This window comes from Sus scrofa, chromosome 17, assembly GCF_000003025.6.
Source record: "Sus scrofa isolate TJ Tabasco breed Duroc chromosome 17, Sscrofa11.1, whole genome shotgun sequence".
Taxonomy (NCBI): Eukaryota; Metazoa; Chordata; class Mammalia; order Artiodactyla; family Suidae; genus Sus; species Sus scrofa.
The window spans coordinates 51431907-51456179 of record NC_010459.5 but is presented as its reverse complement, the minus strand read 5'-3'; the positions used below and the strand labels follow the sequence as shown (position 1 = coordinate 51456179).

The window sequence follows — 24273 nt, the reverse complement described above, 5'->3', positions numbered from 1 at the left end:
ACGGACTTGGGATTCAAAATAAACAAGACCCTGAGGTTTTCAGCAAGAATGGCCAGGGTCCTCTCTGCCACCTCCTTGGCAAGACCTCACGGCGAGCCCATGGGTGCCTCCAGACAGTGACCTGCCGGGAGGGGAATTCTGTTTGAAAGAGTCAGTAGAAAGGGCCAGGACGTACATGTTTCCCATGAAGAAATAAGTGCTACACAATGGCTGTCCTGCCATAAACAACTAGAAAACCAGATAAAAGATAAGAGACAAAACGGAGGCCACTCCAGCCCCAGGCCGCAGGCCCAGCTTACTGGATGGATGGAGTTTGAGGGCTGAGCCCAGCAGTTTCAGTGCTGCTGAAAGAGCCAGATCAAAGTCGTGGGAGGCTGGGAAAATGTGACTTACACACAGAAGAAAAATGGACAGAAACAGCCCTAGCATTGACCAAGATGATGGAATGAGCAAACAAGGACATTAAACAGTTTTAATAAACATGCTCCAGAGACTCAAGAATATACAGACAATCATGACCATGCTGTGGAGAAATGGAAGATTGTAAAAATGACCCAAAGTGAACTTGTGCAGGGGAATAATCCAAGGTCTACAACGAAAAATGTTGGATGGGATTAACAGGAGATTAAGCATGGCAGACAAAAAGGCAACAGAATAAAAGAGATTTTTTGGGGGGGCTCTTTTTGAGGGCTGCACCCACGGCATATGGAGATTCCCAGGCTAGGGTTCTCATCGGAGCTGTAGCTGCCAGCCTACACCAGAGCCACAGCAACGCGGGATCCAAGCCGCGTCTGCGACCTACACCACAGCTCATGCCAACGCCAGATCCTTAACCCCCTGAGCAAGGCCAGGGATTGAACCTGCAACCTCATGGTTCCTAGTCGGATTCATTTCCGCTGAGCCACGATGGGAACTCCAAAAAAGATTTTTTTTTTTTTAAAAAGGTAAAGCATATTGTAATTGGAGCCCAAACAGGATAGCAGAGAGGAGGAATAAAAAAAAAAGTCAAAAAATGGATAAAAATTTACCAAATATCATGAAAGGTATAAAGCTACATAAACTAAACCAAAGGAGGTAAACAAATCCCAAGAGGAGTATAAAGAGAAGCACACCAAGGCACATCAAATTCAAACTGCCACATACCTATCTGACTGGCTGAAGTTTTAAAAATTAAAGTTAACTGTTGGTGAGGATATGAAGCACTAGAATGCTCTCATATATTCTGGTGAGAATGCAAAGTGGTCCAGGCACTTTGTAAAACACCTGGCAGTTTCTGATAAAGTAAAAATGTATACTACCAGCAACTGTACTTACTTAAAGGTATTCAACCAAGATAAATGTATACAAGCACAAACATTCATAGCCAAAACCTGGAAAAGGCCAAATGTCCTTCAAATGGCGAATGGAAAAATGGGCTCAATGAGGATGATACAGCAAAAACAAGAACAGTATGAGAACTGAAAGAAACGAGTCACAAAAGACTACATGCTACATGACTTCCTTTCTATGACATTTCTATTCTGGAAAAGGCAAAACTACAGTGAAAGAATGCCGATGGGTGGGTGGCAGGGTCCAGGGACCCTGAGGGACTGACTGTCCTTGTCCGTCTGACCCCTGGTTTTGACAGAGAGGCAACATTGGAAGAAACGGTTTCATCTCTGCTACAGAATGATGGGTCGAGAGCAAATGTGCTGTGGTAACACTGAGCTCCTGGATCCAGCCCTGTCTAAATCCAGACGTGGCCCTACGGAGCCGGCGAATCCCTTTTACTGCTTAAGCTCTTCTGAGTTATGACCATCTCTTATGATTGAAAGTGACCCAAGTGACAAAGCGTCTTTCACTAGGCAGGACCAAACACCATCGACTCCAGCACGTCAATGCTCTCCATGACTTACCCGAGAGCGAGATCCCTTCCGCGAGCCCATACGGAAGATAAGCAAAAATGATCATCATGCCGAACTCCAGCGAGGGCGTTTTCCTCAAGTCAATGTGCTTCAGCACGTAAAGGACAGCTGTCAAGGAGAAGGACTCAAAAGTCAGCTGGGGGTGAGCCAGAAAAGTCAAAAAACGACTGCCTTCCAAATACAAAAAATAGACAGGATACAGAGATGTGGGAACATCCCGAGGTAACAGGTGCAAGTTCGTCATTACAGATTGTTTTTCTTTGCAGAGAGACCCTTCTTTCAAGAAAGGGAATCTGACAAAACACTAAGAGACTGAAATTCCTGAGACAAATGGTTGGGGAAAATTAAAACCACTCCAAGTCAATTCCCTTGGAAATGCTGACTTGGAGGACTGGGAGCTGCAGGGCGCAGAGCCGGGGCTGCAGACGGACTGAGGAGCCCACTCTGCCAGGCCCCTTCCAGGGCCACGTCCCTCTTCCACTCCTCCAGCGACATCAGATGTGATCACTAACGGGGTTTCCGGAACCCTGCGGTCCAATGCCTCACTGAAGGTCCTTCTCTCCTATTCCTGGACATTTATAAACGCATGCTCCTGGGCAGGAGCGTCTTGGACATATTCAAATGTTGTTCTGACAGCACCCACTCACTTGCTTCATTACAGGAGTTGATTTTTCTCCCCCCCTTTAAATACGGAGGGAAATGCTGAACTGGAAAAAGTTTTCTTCTTTTCCATTCTGTTTATTGGTACAACATGAGAAGCTGTCAGCCGACTCAACAGAGACTTTAGAATTCTGGACAAAGGAGTTGAAGGGAAAATTCAACAGGATGGCAGACAGACATGCCTGTCTCAGGCAGAAGAGGCTTTGCTGGCCATCTGGGGAACAAACTGCTCGTGGAGGAGGACCAGGGGCCTGTCTCCTGAGACACACGCAGGCTTAGGCTCACACACAAATGGTCTGGTGCCTGTTCCTGTTTTAAACATGATGAATTTGCTATAGCAAAAAAGGTGTCAGCAGCCTTAACAAGGCTCTTGGCTTCTCTGGCTGGAAAAGCTTATAGGTTGTTAAGCCACAAAATCAGAGCAGATAACTTAGAGGGAGCTCACTTCGAAAGTCTCTTTTCCGTCCTTCCAGACAAATACTTTCAGTAGGGCAGAGATTTTCTCAATTTGACATTTTCAAAGGAAATTAATGTCCAATTTTCCTAATGTGAAAAATGAGACGGCGGAAAATGAAATTCATCTGAATGCAGTTATTATTCTCTGGGAACTGAGAAGCCCCCCAAATCAGATCTGATATTCAATAGTGTACATGTTTTTTAAGCTTTGAAAAGTGACATCCTAAATTTGACATATTAAAATTTAAAATCCTTGAGTTTAAAGTGCTCTTCAAATCAAGACTAAACGTAAAAATCCTCCTTAAATATGACTTTAGACTAAAATTGGCCCCCTTAAGGAACTAGAGAAAATGATGAGAGATGGATGTAATTAAGAATAATCTTCTCAGCCACGCGTGCTCATCATATTAAAAGGATATTAATGCAGAGATTAAGCCAGTGAGAGTGCCGAGTGCTGCTGAGCCAAAGAACATTTTGAGGAAGTAGCCAAGGGCTTGCAAAAATGTTTGCCACCCACTGACATCTGACATATTTTTTCTTGTTAAACCTTCAGCTGTGCTAGGAAATAAAACAGAGACGTTAAAATGGTATAGACAAAGTTATTAGAAATTGACTTAGAACTCAAAACTTATGTCTGGCTTCTTCTCTCAGTCATTCATTGCATCACTCAATCCGTTCGTCAAACATTTATTTGTTCCCCCCTTTTTTTCCAGGCACTGTGTTAGTTTCTGGGGATTTGGAGATGAGAGCAAGACTCTGCCCTCAGGGAGCGGGCTCTACAGTCTAATGCGGGAGGGAAACAAGGTGGGAGCCAGGACCATCTCAGGAAAGAGCCAAGAGCTGCAGGAAACACAGAGTGGGCATCTAACTCTGACCCGTGGGGGTCAAGGAAGGCGCTTCATGACCCATGGGCTGGGTTTAGAATTCGGATAAAGAGATAACCAGGGGAAGAAATGAGGGATGCGCCCAAGGCAGAGGGAACAGCACGTGTGGAGCCAGAGGCAGGAGCCAGAGAATCCCTGCGGCACCGTCACCGAGAACCGTGACAAAACGCAGGGACCGGATGCGGCGGGGAGACAGGAGCAAGAGCAGCAGGCAGTGCCGGGCCCTGGGAAAGGCTTCTGGCGACCCAAGCTGAGGAGCGGGCACGTCAGCCTGAAGGCCCTGGGGAGTCACAGGGAGTGTTTTCAGTTCGGGGTGCAGGTGGGGGAGTGGGGATCCTGAGAGGGAAAAGCCGAAGCAGAGGCTGAGGCAGCGAGTCAGACTGGAACGGAGTCCCTGCTTTAGAGAAGCAGCAGTGTCAGTGGTGAGGCCGAGAGGCATCCGGAGCAAGAAGCGAAAGCAGAGGACTTGGCTTTCACTCTAACCGAGCAAAGTACCGTGTCGGCAGCCCTTAAACGCAATTGCTGGTTTTATCCCCAAAGGTAGAGCCATTACACCGTCAAAATGGAGTTACTCTCACTGACTCCCCTCCTCCTGGTGATTCCAGCTTCTCTCCAGTCCCCTCCCTCCCCTGCTTTCCTCCATCCCCGGCTTCTGCCTCTCGGCGCTCTCGCTGTACATCCTGGTCTTCCAAGAAGAACCCATTCTCCACTCGGTGGCCGGAATGATCCCTTGAAAACGCATATGTGATCAGGTCATCGGCCTGTTCAAAGCCCATGGTCAGTTTCCTGCTGCGTTTAGGAGGAGAGCCCGTCTTCTGCGCCTGACCTCTCCCTCATCTCCTCCTCGTTCAGGCTGGGCCCCACCTCCACTGGCGCCTCCCTCTAGGTCCTAGTTCACTCTTCCAGGCTCCAGCCGACTCCAGGCTGTTCTCAGAACACAGGGTCTGTGACACTTTCTCAGGGACACCAGCCTTCACATAGCCCAGCCCACTGAGAGGCTCTCCTGGTGCCTGGCTTCTCATCCACGCTGTGTGGAACTAATGAATAAGGACCAAGCCTGTGTCCATCTTGGTCACTGTCACATGTCCAGGGCCTAAGGCACAGCCCAGCACATAGAATATACTCAACAAATTTTTGCTGAATCGGTAAACAAAACAAAGACTTGTCAACAGTAATATTCAGCTTCATTAATCAGTGTTTCATGAATTGGTATTATTTTATTTTATTTTATTATATTTTATGGCCGCACCCGTGGAAATTCCTAGGCCAGCAGGATAATCTCTGATAAAAGGGTGGCTTGGTCAGATACCCTCAGCCTTTCATGGTGATTCATAGCACATTAAAACATAAGAAAGGTTCTGAGAAGTCCTGCAAAAAAGAACACTAACTTTTTTCACATAAAAGTTTTCTAAACTCAGAATTCTCTTGTGGTGCAATGAGTTATGGATCCAGTGTTGTCACTGCAGCAGCTGTGACTGTCATGGCGTGGGTTCGATCCCTGGCCTGGGAACTTTCACCTGCTGGGGGCGCAGCCAAAAGCAAACAAGCAAAAAAATGTTTTCCTAACTCACCTGAATGCCCAGTCTCCCCTCTTGCCCTTCTTTCCCAGCAGATCACAGGCTGACAGCCCACGTCGGGGAACACCGGGAAGCTAACAACCATTCTTATTGGGAAAGTGCTTTTGAAGGCTAAGATCTCACTAGTTCCCAAATGGGGTGCAGCCCCCACCCCATTTCATTACTCCAGTTGGGATGCTAGCTGGTGTTATGCTTTGTTTTCATACAAAGGGGGCTGAGCTCAGAGAGGGGCTAGCTGGTGAGGTCACACCAATGGTTATTAACAGCAGACTCAGAGCTGAGGCCAATGGCTTCTGAACCCAAGATAAATGAAAGTAGAATCTGGACTCTTTCTGGCCTGGTAATTTTTCGCTCATTTTATTTTTTCAGGTTATGTTTCTCACACCTTAAAGAATAAAAGATAGTGCTGCTTCAGGATCCATTTCATGAGCTTTAGCTGCAGCTGCAGAGAACAAAAGGTTTCCGCTACAGCAATTATTGTAAGAATAGATTGTCATAGTAACAAATCAAAGCTAAAAATAATTTAATTAAGGTTAATAAAGAAAGAGAAGGTACTTAGCTTTCTGGCACTCAGGAAAGTAAAAACATTAAAAATGGGGATAATTCACTGACATAGTCAGTTACAAAGATAAATGTGTCATCAGATCACTTTGAAAATGGTCATTTATGAAATATATCCTTAAAAACAAGATGTGATTCTACCTTGTAAGCAAGGAAAGCTGACAACAGCTCCCTCCTATGCTGTAAAACCCAGACCGGCCTGCCGCGTCCCCGTCCGCATCTCCCTCTTCCACCTCAGAGTGCCTCCCAGCTCACAGGTGACTCGTCTGAATGGCCCTCCTCAAATCCTTCCTCAAAACCCTTCACAGTGCGTGTTTCCCCCTCAGACCCAAGGCACTGTGTTCCCTTTTTTTGGCCACATCCGAGGCATGCGTTAAGTTCCCAGGCCAGGGAATGAACCTGTGCCACAGCAGTGACAACGCTGGATCCTTAACCCACTGGGCTACTGGGGAACTCCCCTGTGTTCACTTTTCTACGAGCATTTTTCTCCCACCTTGGACGGTGTTCATCAAATTCAACGACTCTCTGAGCAGGTCTGGCACACAGAAAGCCCTCTGAAAGCTGATGACCAGACTTTGGCATGTCTGGACATGGCGGAGTCGGTGACTCTTCCCGCAGCCTGTGTGCCAGTCGTGGGGGTGGAGGATGGGAATCACATAAGCATGTGGTCCACTGATCCATTTTGGGAACTGTCATCATAGGTGATCTTGGCCTTCAAAAGTACTTTTCCAGGAAGAATGTTTGGCTACTTATAATGACTCCATTATTTCTCATTTAAAAAGAAAATAGCTCCTAACCTTTAACCTTTCTGTGGCAAAGAGACCTGGAAAAGCTCAGAAAAGATCCTACTTCTGATAGATTTAAGGAAAAAAAATTAGGGACAAAGCAGTTGAATTTAGCTCTTAATATATAAAAATAACTCATGATGTCATCTCCAATTTAGGCAAAATTCTTTTTTTTTTTTTTTTTTTTTTTTTTTGCCTTTTTTTAGGGCCACATCTGTGGCATATTGAAGTTCCCAGGCTAGGGGTCGAATCGGAGCTACAGCTGCTGGAGGCACCTCCACCACAGTCATAGCAACTCGGGATCTGAGCCATGCCTGCAACCTACATCACAGCTCATGGCAACACTGGATCCCTGACCCACTGAGCAAGGCCAGGGATCGAACCTGTGTCCTCCTGGATGCTAGTCAGGGTCGCTACCCCTTAGCCACGATGGGAACTCTCACAGGCAAAATTCTTTGTCATGAATGTTCAATATTCACAACCAGGACAAAAGATGAAAGTAAAAAGCAGAAAGCTAAGGAGCTTTCAAAGTAGATCTTGAGAAAAAACATTGCCATCATATTTTTTTAAAGGTCTTACAGCATGATATATGATGATTTCCTATGAAAGCTATGGAAATTTTTGCCAAGAGAAATGTAAAAGAGCCAACAAGAGGGAAGTGGCCAAATAGACCACAGTAAATCCGCAGAAGGAATACTCGGCAACTAGTAAGAGGATGATGCAGAAGACCATTTTATCAACTCTGTTCAACGGAAACGTTACACACAGTATATACCTATCTACATAAGATACGTGTATATTTGAAACTGTTAATTATAATTATCTCTCCGGAGTTACAATGCATGTATTTTTCCTTTTCTTCTTTCTTTGTGAGTTTTCCAAATTGCATATGTAAAATATGTGTTTTATATATATGTACATGTTTGTTTTGTTTAAGGTCTGCTGAGCACCTCTTTCGATCAAGCAATATTTGGTAAGTTCTTCCTGCAAAAATCAGATAAGAACAGGACAAACATATGAAACAACTGCTGGGGGACAGAAGCAGACGAGGAAAGGATTTGACATTAATGGATGGCAAATGCCTCTCACATAGTATGTTTAACTACGCAATCCTCGAATGCAATCCTAGGCTGAGGCATTATCACCCTCACTGTATTGTTGAGCAGCCTGTGGCTCAGAGAAGTAAAGGAGCTGACTCGGGGTCACAAAGCTATGAGTGGCCATCCCTGGGACTTGAACTCAGGTCAGCCTGATTCCACGACCTGGGCTCTTTGCATTATAAAATGTTACTTTAGGAATTCCCGTCATGGCGCAGTGGTTAGCGAATCAGACTAGGAACCATAAGGTTGCGGGTTCGGTCCCTGCCCTTGCTCGGTGGGTTAAGGATCCGGTGTTGCCGTGAGCTGTGGTGTAGGTTGCAGACGCGGCTCGGATCCCGCGTTGCTGTGGCTCTGGCGTAGGCCGGTGGCTGCAGCTCCGATTCAACCCCTAGCCTGGGAACCTCCATATGCCGCGGGAGTGGCAAAAAAAAAAAAAAAAAAAAAAAAAAAGTTACTTTATTCCAACACAAGTCTATGTAGGCCAGAGTAACGCTTTTAAGAAAATGCTGACTACCAGAGTGGTTATGCTTTGCAAGAAACCCCACAACAAAGGAAACATGTCTAAACTCAGAGAATGGAAAAACTGTTCTTTTACAGCACACAGCCTGGCCCCTAAAATTCTCTTAGTTCATCTCCGATACGCTGTCCAGGGCTCTTTTCTCCAAATGCTTTGACTGTCTGATCTTCTCTGTTTTTTGGCAAAACCGTTTGGGCCTTCCACCGATACCTGCTAACAAACACTACAAAACTCAGGGTATGAGGAGACGGCCCTGCTGCAGATAAACGCATTTGAGATGAACTTAGTTCTCCCTCAAATGTGACTTCTTGACATTTTATGAGACATCTTCAATTTCTCAGATTCTATCAACAAGGGCGGTAATACAAATGAACAATTGAAAAAGATTTGCAGTTTCCAAGGTAGCTTTCAGATCTGCTGTATAGCACAGGGAACTATATCCAATTACTTGTGATAGAACGTGATAGAAGATAATATGAGAAAAGAGTATATATACATGTATGACTGGGTCACTTTGCGGCACAGCAGAAATTGACAGAACACTGTGGATCAACTATACTTTAATAAAAAAGATTAAAACAAACAAAAAAACAAAGTATCTTTCGTACCACAGCATCATTTTTTTTTGGTCTTTTTGCTATTTCTTGGGCTGCTCCCACGGCATATGGAGGTTCCCAGGCTAGGGGTTGAATCGGAGCTGCAGCCACCAGCCTACGCCAGAGCCACAGCAACGCGGGATCCGAGCTGCGTCTGCAACCTACACCACAGCTCACGGCAACACCGGATCCTTAACCCACCGAGCAAGGGCAGGGACCGAACCCGCAACCTCATGGTGCCTAGTCTGATTCGTTAACCACTGCGCCACGACGGGAACTCCACCACAGCATCTTAAGGTGGACACCCTTTAGTATCACAGCCTAACTTCCAGCTGTGACAAGGAAGGTGACATGCACCCGCTCATAAGTGGGAGAACAGGGCCTCTGCGGATTGCTTTCTTCTGGAACAATGCTGCCCAAACAGTGATCCCTCAACTGCTCTCTCATCATCTGGGGACTCACCCCAGACCCACTGAACCAGAGGCTCTGAGGGCGGCACCTGGGGACGCAAGATTTAACAAGCACCACCAGTGATGCTGATGAGAAGCTGGCCTGAATTTAAAAGCACTGCTAACAGAGAGTTAGCAAGGCAGATTCTCCTCCAATCACCCTGGGCTTTGACAATGTCTCAGGTCTTGAACGTTCTGGGGCACATTCGAGGCTTGTCAGGACAGAAGGACGGAGAAGCAGTGAACCAGTCACCCAGAGGACAAGCAGCTGTGCAGGCAGCCAGCCGCGTGGAAGTCTCTGCCCTCTGCCACAAGCCCCTTTAGTTCGTCACCTGAGGAAAGCCCACTTACTTGGTCAGGACGATGGAGACGGCGTCGTTGAGAATGCTCTCCCCAAAAACCAGCATGTTGAGCACGGGGTCCACATGAAGGGCGTTGAAAATAGCAATGGTAGCGACTGGATCAACAGCGGAAATTAGGGAGCCAAAGGCAAAGCTGTCAAGGAGAGAAAAGGCCGGGGAAACCCTGTGATGCTTAACCCTGGGTCCACAGAGCAAAACATTCAGGTCAAAGACTGTACGTGGTACAACATAACAGTACACACTGCAGACGAAGTTACAGACGGTGTCTTTTTAAAAAACCTTCCTCACTTACATCATCTGCCAAGCGACACGCTACAAGGAGTTGTCAGGCATGGCCTGGTTTTTCCACTCCAGGTACCGAGACGTTACGTTGATCGAGGACGGAGGGACGATGTCGGCTTAAACACGTGACGGACACCCCAGCCTTCTCGGAGGGCTTCCCCCAAGTGGCCTATGTGTGCTTGGGCTCGATCTCTGCTTTGTCCCTTGCCACCAGGCCACCAGAGTGCCATCTGTGACCGACCCCAGCCTAACATCTAAGAAAGTGCCAAAAATCAGCAGCCACTGCGGCACGCTTCAGGGGTGGGCGGTTTGGGTGGCAGACACCAACACAGTGCTACCTCCCACCAGCCCCACAGCTCTCAGCCCCAGTCCCCGTGAAGGTTAATTACCTCCAACAAATGGGTATTAATTGCCTAATATGTTTCAGGCACTAAGACTAGCGATAACAGCAAACATTCATGTGGCACTTAGCACATTGCAGGCACTGATCTAAGCACTTTACATATAATAACGCAATAATCCACACAGCAACCAGATGAAATGGTACTATTATTGCTCCAATTACACAGGAGAAAACTGAGGGACAATGAGATAAGGAACTTATCCAAGGTCGCACAGCTAAGAAGTGGCAGAACCAGGATCCAAACACAGGTCACCTGACTCAGAGTCTGTGCGCTGCTTAACCACTACACTGGATACAGCGATACCCAGGGGCTAAGGCCAACTTAGAAAATGGCAAGTGTTCCACAGGGTGGGGTGGGAGAGAGAACCTGGCAGGGGGGGTGTAGGGGGATGGGTAGAGGTCACTTAGGTTAGGTGGTCAGGAAAGACCTCTCTGAAGAGATGACATTTATTTGAACAAGGACTTACACGACAAGAGGCAGGTGGCCAAGCCAAGACCGGGTGGCAGTGACAAGAGCACTGGGCGGGAGTAAGGCTGGTTGCCTGAGAAACACAAAAGGGAGCCTGGCAGCTGCGCAGTGAGGGTGAAGGGCTGGAGATGTTGGAGGCTGGGAGGTGGGCAGGGCCAGACCACCTCCGGGCTCTGTAGGCCACCTAAGGAGCCAGATGATCATTTGCCCAGCCCTCCGAGTTCCTACAAGCCCTTGATTCCTGGCACTGCTTTCCTTCTAGCTCAGCTGAATGGTTAGGTCTGCCCCTTTCTGCGACACAAGGCAAAACATGGAGCTGCAAGGGGACGGCCCTAGGTAGAGACATAAGCCAGGGACTATGCATCCGCCCGTCTCCTGCCTCATGAAGCCTGTGGACTGGAGGGAAGAGGAGCTACTGGCCCTGGGGACCAGAGCATGTTCTGTTCACCATACTACTGTCACCAGCAGCCTTCCAGACTTCCATGACTCCGGGATCAGTGAGAAAAGTGCTGGTGGGAGGGGACACTTGGCTGCCTTGCCAGTTACAATTCTCTTTGTAAATCAATATCTGCCATCTAGGAAGTTTCCGCTGTGGCGCAGTAGGTTAATAATTTTGCTTGTCCCTGTGGAGATGCCAGTTCGATCAGCCGGGCACAGTAGGTTAAGGATCCAGCATTGCTGCAGCTGTGGTGTAGGTTGCAGTTCTGGCTCAGATTTGATCCCTGGTCCTGGGAACTTCCATATGCCATGGGGGTGGCCAAAAAAAAAAAAAAAAAAAAAAAAAAAAAAAAAATCTGGCATTCTGGTTTCCATGGTAGCTCCCTGTGAGTTTGAGTAATGCAAATTCATGGGCCAGCCTCCAGGTCCCAAGCTGAGGAGCAGACCCCAAAAGATGGTCTCAGCTCAGACTTCAGCTCCCAGACCTGCCCTGCCCTCAAAGAGCCTGTCAGTGCCTCACAAGCTGGGACTTTCTTTACCTGCCTCCCCTGTCGCTGGGAGTCCTGGGGGAGGGGGCGTTGTGCTTTAGACCTGGGTGTGCCCCCAGGAGCTGCACTGAGCTAACAGGGGAAGTGGGCAGGAAAGGGAACTCCACCAACGGCTGCCAACCTGGAAGGCTGTGATTTGCTGGCAGCTGGCCTTAAAGCCCTCATTCTGCAACCCAGACACGAGATTCTTGTCTCTCCTCCCCTTCTCTCATTCCCACAGCATCACGACAGACGCCTTGAAGGAAGAAGAATGTCTAAAAAGTGTATCCTGAAGGGAGGGGTGGGAACCTGGGGCCGTGGCCAGTGGTCGTTGGGCACTGACTTTGAGCGGCTTGGCTGGCCCCTCTCTCCATCCCCCGGTAGGTGCAGAGTGACAGCACCCACACCCCCAGTTCTGAAGGGCACTCCAATTTTCCTTTGTGGGCCACCCTCCCCCATCCATGTAGTGTGTGGGGCTCCAGAGGAGGCGGGGGACTCAGCTGGTCAAAGACCGCCATCGCCAGGCCGCCTACCAGCGCACTGGGAACGAGTTGGCCTTCCTGGCAGGGATTGCCAAGGTGAGGGTGACGCCAACCAGGGAACAGCTGAGCTAAGGCAGTGAGAGGAGGGATTCCTGACACCATAGGCCCTAGAGGCTGTTGCCCTGGAAGCCATCAACTCCACAGATACTTCAGTTCTAGGTCTACAAACTTTTTTTTTTTTTTCCCTAAAACTAGTTCAGTTGCACTGAGACTTGACTGATGTTCCCTGTCACAGTCCCTGTGGCACCCTGAACTGGGAGTCAAAGAGCGGGAACTAGACGATGAACTGATGAAGGGACAGAGGGCTGGAGAGATGGAAAGGTCTGTGTTAAAGGAGATCGAATGACACCGTGACTGTAGAATCTAAATCTAGGTGGTGCTGGGGCTGCCCACTGTACAGTGCTTCACCTTCTCTGTGCGTTTGATTTTTTTTTTTTTTTTTTGCTTTTTAGGGCCGAAACTGTGGCATACGGAAGTTCCCAGACTAGGGGTCAAATTGGAGCTGCAGCCACTGGCCTATACCACAGCCACAGCCACTCGGGATCCAAGTTGCACCTGTGACCTGCACAGCAGCTCACGGCAACGCCGGATCATTAATCCGCTGATCAAGGCCAGGGATGGAACCTGCATCCTCAAGCATACTAGTCAGGTTCCTTTCCGCTGAACCACAAAGGGAACTCCCATGTTTGAAATTTTAATTAAAAAGTTGGGGAAATGTTTTGTATAAACCATACAACACATTCAGAATCTACGCTGGGGCACAGTATTTCTGACAGTGAAAGGGAAAGTCTGAAATATGAACGGCCTGAATTATGGAGAGGTCTGAATCTAAGCAGCCACTTAATCTTGTTGTGTGAACTAATTCAGGGCATAACTATGAGTGAACCAACTGATGCACTCTACGCTGACAGAGTAAAATCTTCTGGGCAACAGGAGTTATTTCCGTATTTTTCTATAGTGCAGAAGTCTGTGGGTTTCAGGTTTGATCTGCATGGCATTTTGAAAAATGGATTAAGTTGTCAACATTTAAAAACGTGAAAATTCCCCATTAAAATCTAGAAACTTGACCTCTTTGGGGAAAAAACAATTAAGTATCTGGTTATTGTGGGCCTCTGTTCCCACATGATAATTACTAGGTGGAGCTGAGAAGTGGCTGAACCCTTCAGACGCTGTGGGCTCTCTGGTTCACCACTGTCGCCACCTCTAGACACACACCTCGCCGGCTTCCCGCTGCTAAGGGCTCTGCCAGGCCCTGCAGCTGTGTGGGTGTGCGACTGCTGGCTAATTTCCCCAGAGCGCCCCCCGCTTCCGAGGGACGGTCACTTTCTAACAGGAAAGGAAATGTCTGCACACACGGAGAGAAATTCCGCCTGGCTCTTACTCTGCTTGTCCGGGGGGCCAATGAACCCTTTTACGCCTTTCTTCCTGAGCACCCCAACCTTCGCTTGAATTCAACTTCACAAGGACTTGTCAAGCGCTTTTTACATGTCCAACCAGCTGCCCCAAACAGGCTGAAGGACTGAAAAAGGTGACATCTTCACATTGACCAGCTTTTCAGTTGCAAAATACCTACAAAATGCGGGGCGGGGGGCATCAGTTCTGTTTTGCTTCCAGTCCCTTGTGGGACAGGAACGTGATGTTCTCGACTTGTTTTTCTATCAAGACTATCCTACAACACGCACTTTGAAATTTGTGTTCCTGGGGAGAAATGAGCTTGGACGTGATGTTATCAGAGGCACGCTTCTCACAAAAACGGCTCCAAGATTCTAATCCCCGAGCTGCTGCTAAAGGCTGTAAGCTCTGGCTGGCGCAATGAAAGAGACCGGGGGCTGAGCGCCCGGCCCCTCTTCTGAGCGCCGCAGTTTGCTCCTGGTAGGAACACTCAGCGAGGCCGCACGCCCCCTGGACTTCTCAGAGAGAGGGAAGCCAGGCTGCACTCTACGTATGCACTTTTTAACACCAGGTCTGGTACCTTCCAAGAGATAACTGCCCAGGCTGCTTCTTGCTAAGGCGACTATGGAAATTCCCGGATTGGGCTCCAGACAGAAGTTCTGAATGCCCGATGGAGTGGCTGCAGACTGAGAAGGACACCCACGACATGGCCCTTGGCCCTGCCTGCTTCCCTCACCTCACCCTGCCCCCTGGGTGGGGTTCCAGAGTAAAGATCCACTCCCCCCCCACCCCAATCTATCAAGAAGACAACTCTTCATTATGGCCACGGAAAAGCCTTAGAAATGAGCTGAAGATGATTCTTAATAAAAGGACAATGGTTCAGTGTGTGGGTGTGGGTGTGGGTGTGGGGGCCATGGTTACCTAACCAGAGTTATTCCCTTCAAAGCTGAAACTAAATCAATTGTTTCAATCAGCAACCCTCTGATTAGAGATCTTCAAAATTCCTCCATGTTTTCGACTCATTCCAGAGACACAAATTAATTCAGAATAGATTCTACAGCAGAAATCATCGGCAAAACAAAGAGAGAATAGAGAAGCACCACACCCAGGAATCAACGTGGAGAAAACGCTTCCCCAGTCAGAAAAGTAGCCACATGGGTGTTACAGTATGAAAGATTTACCTGTCTGTCATGTTGAGTTTAGAGATTACATCAGCCTGTAAAATAAAGCACACAAACACACAGACACACACACACAAAAAAACCCCTGTAGAACAGCCAAGAAGATTAAAATGTCCATTAGTGCTTTACTACAAACTAATATGGACATTAATCTTCAGTCCTCAAACCACGTGAAAAATAAACTCTAAGTTTCAGTTTAAGCATGCATTTGATCATACAATAAAAGTATGACAAAGAATGCTACATTTGTCAAGCCAAACTAACTAGTTTTCTTCTCAAACACGTCTGACACATGCAGGAGAAATCTGCCGGTCACTGTGAGACCTGACTCTTAAACTTCATTTGCAGAACTGGGGCAGACAAACTTTCTGCAACTGACCATATTGGAAGAGAACTGAGACATGCAGAGACATGCAGAAGGCAAAACTACAGATGCCACCTTCCTAGGTAGGTCTGGTTTAAGTTAATTCAAGGTATAAAACTCAACTGGTGACACCGGGAATTGGCTTAGCAATGGTGGGAAATCCAGGGTAAATAACTCTACAGGAGGAACAGCTTAGAACTGAGTGAACACATTCAGAATCATCCTTGATCTTTAAAATCCAAAATTTTTATTAATGGAAAACTGTGTTTAACACTAATTCAGTCTGATAACATAACTGATATTGTTATAATTTGAAGGTAATACAGTCTGCTTTATTGTCAGGTATTACGACTTAAGACAATACTGATTTGCAAATAAGATCAAACATTTTGGAGATTACAGAAAAGATCCACTCAATTCCAGACACCAAAGCTTCTCGAGGGCACTTAGAGACAACTTTAGCATGCCTTTACTGTGCCTTGTTTGAGTTTGGATTTCTTTGCAGGAGAGTATTTACCTTGACGGTGAAAGCCGGGCCCCATGAGGTGTCCCTACCCCACTTCACTGCAAGAGCGCTAAGAATGTAAGGTTTTCAAAATTTTTCAGAGATGTTTTTCTTACCTGACCCAGAAAATAAATTCCTCCACCTACTACAAAAGCAGAAATTGCTGTACCAAAAACAGCAAATAGGGTGATAGAACCAATATTTTGAAAGAAGTTACCCTGTTTGAGAGAGCAGAAATGAGACAAATGATTAGAAAAGCTGGTCCAGTCCGCAGAAGTGTGGCCCCCCACACCTGGCCCTCCTCACACCTGATTCTCTGTACAGGGCACCACCTCCCCCCTCGGCTGGCAAGCTGGAAGCCTGGCGTCTTCCCTCTCCCTACTTCTAACACAGGTCCTGTGGTTTTTGCCTTCCCCACGTCACTCGCATTGCCCTGTTTCACCCACGTCATCGCCAACACCACTGGCCTTGCCAAACATGCCATAATTTCTCCCCTGGACCACTGCAGTAGCTTCAAACAAGTCTCAACCATTCCTGACCCCTGCCCTCTGTTCTCCAAGGGCTTCTAGAATGATCATTGCCAAAGATAAATGTGACTGTGCTCTGACCCTAACTTCTACTCAAAATGCTGCTAAAACCCAATCAAAGCCTGGATGGTTCCACCCTTGTGAAGGCCTCTAACCTCCTCTTTGTTCTCTGGGTTCTAGTCACACTGGTAGCTTTTTGTTCTTCAAACACATCATCTTCCCTGGGCTTGGACCACTCTTCCTTCCCTTTGCTTGTCATCCTAAGACCTCAGGACATTTTGGCTCTTCCTGAGGGAAGCCTTCTCTGATCCCTTAGCCAAGTCAGATCCTATTCTATGCACTCAATGCAAAATGACTCTCTCCTGGTATCACCTGACATGGCTGAAATTTTACATTTATTTATGTAACTATTTGACTGGTACCTGTCTTTCCCACTAGGCTGCAGGCTCAATAGGGGCAATGACCACACCTGATTTGTACAACACAGTCCCTGGCACAATGCCTGTCAGATGGAAGATGCCCAATGAACAGGTACTAAAGGAATTAACTGTGTTTCATGTGATCAAAGGCCAAAGCTTATATAATTCTAATTTTTCAGTTAATTAAGGTGAGTTACTACAAAGAATGTCAAGATATAGCTTATACTATCAAAAAACGCTTTTTTGCTGCCCACATCTTTTAGATAATTTTATTTCACTCTATTAGTATCATCACCAAATATGACAGATTAAAATATATTTCCACTTATACTTTATAGCATTTAAGAGAAAATATTTACGTCTAAGCAGCGTGGTGACATCTTTTAAATTTCCATAAAATTAGGAATATTAAGCCATTCATTAGAATTAAGCTTGATGATCCATGATTGTGGGCTTGGACAAGGAATCCCATCCTTTTGCTCAGAAATTGTCAAGCCATAGATAACAGGAACTGATACTTTAAAAGCTCATTTTAAAAGACTGTCCTTGGCTCAACACTGACAGCTCACTAAGCTTTTCCCTTCAGGAAGTTTCTTTGTTTCATTTGTTGCAATTTTGATTTGGCTGCCCATAATCTAACATTCAATTATACTGTTTGGCATATCAATCTTTAGCACACAAAGAACTTTAAGATAACTCAAGGCAAACACAATGATTTGGTTTCTTTCTAAACAAAAGGCTTTTATCTGTGAGTTTTTCTTTGCAAAGAGCTGCTTTATTTTGTTATTTAAAAACAGATTACACTAAGTCTTGGTCTGTTAATAGGAATCTAATTCTGATATAATTTATGTAGTTGGATAAACTGGATGTTAAAAAGGTATTCAATTCAAGTTATCCCACTACAAGAACTTTCTTTTGCTACATAAAGCAAATATATCTGCTTCTTTCTGACATAATTAATATTCTATTCTTTGTATGGTACTAATAATTTAAAGAAACAAATAGCTGCCTATGTAATGCATATCAACTGATGATAATCTTACTGAAATTTTTATTCCAAGTTCAAATTTACATCAGCAAATACAGCAATATTAAAACATTCAAAGTTGATTTCCTTGAAATCCCTATCAAATTACCAAGGACATTTTTCACGGAACTTGAACAAAATATTTTAAAGATTGTTTGGAAGCATGAAAGACCCAGAATAGCCAAAGACATCCTGAAAAAGAAAAATGGAGCTGGAGGAATCAGGCTCCCGGACTTCAGACTATACCACAAAGCAACAGTCATCAAAACGATATGGTACTGGCACAAAGACAGAAATATAGATCAGTGGAACAGGATAGAAAGCCCTGAATTAAACCCATGCACCTACAGCCAACTAATCTATGACAAAGGAGGCAAGAATATACAATGAAGAAAAGACAGTTTGTTCAATAAGTGGTGCTGGGAAAACTGGACAGCCACATGGAAAAGAATGAAATTAGAACACTCCCTAACACCATACACAAAAATAAACTCAAAATGGATTAAAGACCTAGATATAAGACCAGACACTATAAAACTCTTAGAGGAAAACACAGGCCAAACATTCCCCAATGTAAAAGACAGCAACATCTTCTCAGATCCACCTCTTAGGGTAATGACAGTAAAAATGAAAATAAACAAATGGGACTTAATTAAACTTAAAAGTTTCTGCACAGCAAAGGAAACCCTAAACAAAATGAAAAGAACCCACAGAATGGGAGAAAATCTTTGAAAATGAATCAACTGACAAGTGATTAATAGCCAAAATTTTATAAACACCTTCTGTAACTCAATACCAAAAAAAACAAACAACCCCATCAAAAAATGGGCAGAAGATCTAAACAGACAATTCTCCAAAGACATACAGATGGCCAAAAAACACATGAAAAGATGTTCAACATTCCTCATTATTAGAGAAATGCAAGTCAAAACCACTATGAGGAACCACCTTACACCAGCCAGAATGGCCATCATCAAAAAGTCTACAAACAATAAGTGCTGGAGAGGGTGTGGAGAAAGAGGAACCCTATTACACTGTTGGTGGGATTGTAAATTGGTGCAACCACTGTGGAAAACAGTATGGAGATGCCTCAGAAAACTAAAAATAAAACTACCATTGGATCCAGCAATCCCACCTCGGGCATCTTTCCAGAGAAAACCATGACTCACAAAGACACATGTACTCCAATGTTCATTGCAGCACTATTTTCAATAGCCAAGACATGGAAACAACCTAAATGTCCATTGACAGAGGAGTGGATCAAGAAGATGTGGTACAGGAGTTCCCGTCGTGGCGCAGTGGTTAACGAATCCGACTAGGAACCATGAGGTTGCGGGTTCGGTCCCTGCCCTTGCTCAGTGGGTTAACGATCTGGCGTTGCCGTGAGCTGTGGTGTAGGTTGCAGACACGGCTCGGATCCCGCATTGCTGTGGCTCTGGCGTAGGCCGGTGGCTACAGCTCCGATTTGACCCCTAGCCTGGGAACCTCCATATGCCGCGGGAGCGGCCCAAGAAATAGCAACAACAACAAAGACAAAAAGACAAAAAGACAAAAAAAAAAAAAAGAAGATGTGGTACATATACACAGTGGAATATTACTCAGCCATTAAAAGGAAAGAAATACTGGCATTTTTAGCAACATGGATGGACCTAGAAATTATCATGCTAAGTGAAGTCAATCAGACAATGAGACATCAACATCAAATGCTATCACTGACATGTGGAATCTGAAAAAAGGACAGACTGAACTTCTTTGCAGAACAGATACTGACTCACAGACTTTGAAAAACTTATGGTTTCCAAAGGAGACAGTTCGGGGGGTGGGGGATGTGCTGGGGTTGTGGGATGGAAATCCTATAAAATTGGATTGTGACGATCTTTGTAAACTATAAATGTAATAAATTCATTGAGTAAAAAAAAATAATAATAATAAAACAGAAAAAAAAACCCCAAAAATCAAAGTTGACTTCCTATCTTCTTTGGGGAAGGGCAGGCAGTGGACAGAAGTCTCTGAACTCCCATTTCCAACCCACACTAGTCCCTTTCACATAATTTGTCACATTTTTTTGTTGGAAAGCTGTCAAAATTTTTTCCGAAAAAATTTCTTTTAAGAAACTACTGGAGTTCCCTGGTGGCCTACCAGGTTATGGATCTGGTATTGCCACTGCAGTGGCTTGAGTCACTGCTGGGGCACAAGAATAGATTCCAGGGCCAGGTACTTCCGGCATGCCTTAGGCATGGCCAAAAAGAGAAACTACTATTTTCCTCAAATTTTGAGTGAAAGAAGCTGGATTATATTTTATTTTTTGGCTGCACCTGCAGCATGTGGAAGTTCTTAGGCCAGGGATCAAACCTGGGCAATAGCAGCAACCTGAGCCACTGAAGTGACAACACTGGGTCCTTAACCTGCTGCACCACAAGAGAACTCCAACTATTTTTCTCAAATTTTGAATGTTTATTTCCCCTCCATCCATAAAAATTAGAAAATAAAACTTTGCACGCTCTAAAATAATAATCTAAGTCATGTTAAGTCAAAATCAAATCATTTTCCTCAACATTGTTTTGAAGTATTTTCACAATCTTCTTACAATTCTTTTAAGATTTGTTCACAAAATGAAAGAGTGAAAGGCACTGACCTTCAATTCCTTCTTGCTTGTTTTCTAACATTTGATGTCAATAATGGTTTATAAGATGTGAGTTTTTTTATTTTTTTACATATTTTTTTGTCTTTTTGCCTTTTTTTCTAGGGCTGTTTCCCACGGCATATGGAGGTTCCCAGGCTAGGGGTCTAATCGGAGCTGTAGCCACCAGCCTACGCCAGAGCCACAGCAACGCGGGATCCGAGCTTCGTCTGCAACCTACACCACAGCTCACGGCAATGCCGGATCCTTAACCCACTGAGCAAGGCCAGGGATTGAACCTGCAACCTCATGGTTCCTAGTCGGATTTGTTAACTACTGAGCCACGACGGTAACTCCAAGATGTGGGTTTTTTTTAACATTAAACTTCCTTTTCACTTTTTCCTTTGATTGATGTATAATAAAATAACAACTTTTAAAAATCTGTGAGTTCCCGTTATGGTGTGGCGGAAATGAATCTGACTAGGAACCGTGAGGTTGCAGGTTTAATCCCTGGCCTCGCCCAGTGGGTTAAGGATCTGGCGTTGCCATGAGCTGTGGTGTAGGTCATAGACACAACTTGAATCCCGCATTGCTGTGGCTCTGGGATAGGCCGGCAGCTGTAGCTCCGATTAGACCCCTAGCCTGGGAACCTCCAAATGCTGCGGGTGTGGCTCTAGAAAGACACACACACACAAAAAATCTGGCTTGCACATCTTAGAATAATTTTGCTTTGTATCCAGGTAGAAAATGAAAAAGTTAATTTGTATGTTTTTACCAAAATTCTCATGACAAATTTAACTCTCAAGTTTATTATTATTAATAATAATACTAGTTATATTTTATAACAAGAAGCACTACCGATTATTTAATGTGCTGGATAGTGCTTTGCACACGTTCTTTCATCTAATGTAAATCTGTCTGTCTCTCTTTTTTTTCTTTTGCTTCTTAGGGTACCCATGGCATATGGAGGTTCCCAGGCTAGGGGTCTAATTGGAGCTACAGCTGCTGGCCAACACCACAGCCTCAGCAACACGGGATCCAGGCCATATCTGTGACCTACGCCATAGCTCATGGCAACGCTGGACCCTTAACCTACTGAGCGAGGCCGGAGATTGAACCCGCAACCTCATGGCTCCTGGTCGGATTCGTTTCTGCTGCTCCATGATGGGAACTCCTAATGTAAATCTCAAAGCAACCTAGCAGGTAGGATTTGGGGGACCTTTTTTTGTTTTTCGTTTTTAATTTCTACTCAACTCAAAAAGAACCTGTAGAGGGCAGCGCATGATTAGACCTAAGTCTCTCTGGCTCCAAAGTCCAGGCTCTTTCCTCTCTCCAAAGAGAGGCCAAACTTAGTCCTTCTAATCTTCCTAGGTTTTTTTTAAAATCACATGTATAAAATAACTGATGTATTACTAATATTTTACATTGAATCACCTTCTTATTTTGAAACGTAAATTTCTTCAAACTTCTATTTTAAAAAAACTCAAGACAAGGAAAAGACTCAGGTAGACACACCAACTGGGTTAAAATGAGAAGCTCTTGCCCAGGCAGCAAGAGCACCCTGAGCTTGGAGGACTGAGACCAGAAATGCCAGAGCAAAGCAGAGAACCAGACAGTGGCCAATGATGCTCCTCTCCGGGGGGCGTAGCTGAGAATGGGCGGAGCTACTGTGGGAGAAGGTGAATGGGCCAGGAGGAGCTGGAAGACCAGGGGAAAGGGCGGAGCTCCAGTGTGGTGAGGAGAAGCTGGGCCAGGGACAGACGGGGAAGGAATGGAGCGCGAGGGTCAGAGGGGACGTCAGCTGGGAGCTGAAGCTTAGGGCAGGGCACTGAGAGGGGAGACACTGAAGGACGGATGGGTCCAAGGAGGAAGGAAGGCTCAATTCGATGAGCTAAAAGACCAATAGGCTGGGGGCTCTGTCCCAGTCATCCCAGGACACAGTCTGTCCTCATAACACGGGTCAGTCTGTGTCCAAGAGGAGACAATGTAACATCCGTGCACCAGTGACCACACTCTGGCCATCTCTTCCTAGGCAAAGCTCCCCCTACGGAAAATACTAGCTTAATAAGCCACACTGCCTGAACCCATGAAAGCAGCCCACTGACCGTGTTTGGGCCATAAGTCAGCTGGACAGTCCAGCTTCTACCACACACCCCAGGGTGTTCACAGAGACACCCCTGCCGAAAAGTAACACCCAAGCTCTTAAGGAACTTGCCTCACGAACATGGGAAGCTGGGCACCCAGACCAAAGACATTACCGTAAGCCTGAGTCTTACCTTGTGTAATGAATATCCTGACTCAAATATAATAGGTGGAAGCAAGAGGAGGAAAAACATATTTGGACGAAACATTTCTTCCTCCTGTAAATATAAAATGAGTATTTTCAGAGGCGTGAAATTTACGTAATTAAGAAATATATCCATCAGTGAAGAGCCAAAGCAATTGTTCTCTTAGAACCTGGCCCAGTAGAAACATCCAATGTTAAAATCACTACCTGATAATAAAATCAAACAGAAGGGATGACAAAAGCAAACAAACATGAATAAACAACCACCTCAAAACAAAACCTACATTTAAAAATGTAGGACAGAGGAGTTCCCATCCTGGCCCAGCAGTTAATGAACCTGACTAGCATCCATGAGGGCGCAGGTTCGATCCCTGGACTCGCTCAGTGGGTTAAGGATTCGGCGTTGCCACGAGCTGTGGTGTAGGTTGCAGGTGCAGCTCGGATCTGTTGTTGCTGTGGCTGTGGTGTAGGGTTAGGGTTAGGGTTAACCTAATTGCAGCTGCAGCTCCAATTCTACCCCTAGTCTGAGAAACTCCACATGCCACAAGTGCGGGCCCTAAATGACAAAAATACATTAAAATCAATCAATCAATCAATCATTAAAAATTAAGGCAAATGATTTTTAAAAGGTGACCAGAGAAATGAACAGAATGAGTCACTTCCAGACACACGGTAGTATGCTTTTTATTCGTATGAAGAACATTAATTTTAATATAGAAACATTTCAATTCAAATAGAGTACTTTTATTTGTTTTGTGTTTTTTTTTTTTTTTTTTTTTTTTTTTTGTCTTTTTGCCTTTTCTAGGGCCGCTCCCACGGCATATGGAGGTTCCCAGGCCAGGGTCTAATCAGAGCTGCGGCTGCCAGCCTACACCACAGCCACAGCAAGGTGGGATCCTTAACCCACTGAGCGAGGCCAGGGATCGAACCTGCAACCTCATGGTTCCTAGTCAGGTTCGTTAACCATTGCGCCACGATGGGAACTCCGAAATAGAGTACTTTTAAAGACAAGTCCACAAATTGGATTCCGCTAGGAAAAAGGTAACTGTAAGCCCTAAAACAACCCACTTAGAGGGAGAGGAAACCCTACTCATATTTGAAATAGCCCTGCCTTTTCTCTGCCTGTCATAGACAACTCTGCCATTTTCCTAACCTTGACTGTGACGAGATAGCTCTCACCTGAAGCCCTTGCAATCTGGGACGTGGCCAAAAAGTAGGCCTCGGTCACGCTTCCAGATTCAAATATTAAGTACTGCTATGAAAGGTACTTCTAGAATGTGGCCATCTTTGAGGGGATGAAATAATAATCTCATCTTCTATATTAATATAGCTCTCTAACTGTTGCTGGATTAGCGGAAAATATATACTGGTTCTCAAACCCAAAATGACTACATGTAATACACAGTCTTTGTAACCCTGCAAAATCAGGCCCTTTTCAT

At 45.5% G+C, this 24273-nt stretch overlaps 1 protein-coding gene across 4 annotated transcripts in view; it reads right to left on the bottom strand.

Moving 5' to 3' along the window:
- The window catches only part of SLC9A8 (solute carrier family 9 member A8), a 76216-nt gene that overhangs the window by 21097 nt on the left and 30846 nt on the right, over positions 1-24273 (bottom strand). For all 4 annotated transcript variants that reach the window (XR_002340027.1, XM_021077956.1, XM_021077955.1 and 1 more), the window contains 6 exons: positions 22824-22907; positions 16071-16172; positions 15086-15120; positions 9841-9984; positions 3440-3578; positions 1896-2001 (listed from right to left, as the gene is read on the bottom strand). Coding sequence is in view for 3 of the 4 variants with exons in the window: in XM_021077956.1 (XP_020933615.1) it covers positions 1896-2001; positions 3440-3578; positions 9841-9984; positions 15086-15120; positions 16071-16172; positions 22824-22907 (610 nt within the window). In the remaining variant the exon portion in view is untranslated. The remainder of the gene's footprint in view (positions 1-1895; positions 2002-3439; positions 3579-9840; positions 9985-15085; positions 15121-16070; positions 16173-22823; positions 22908-24273) is intronic.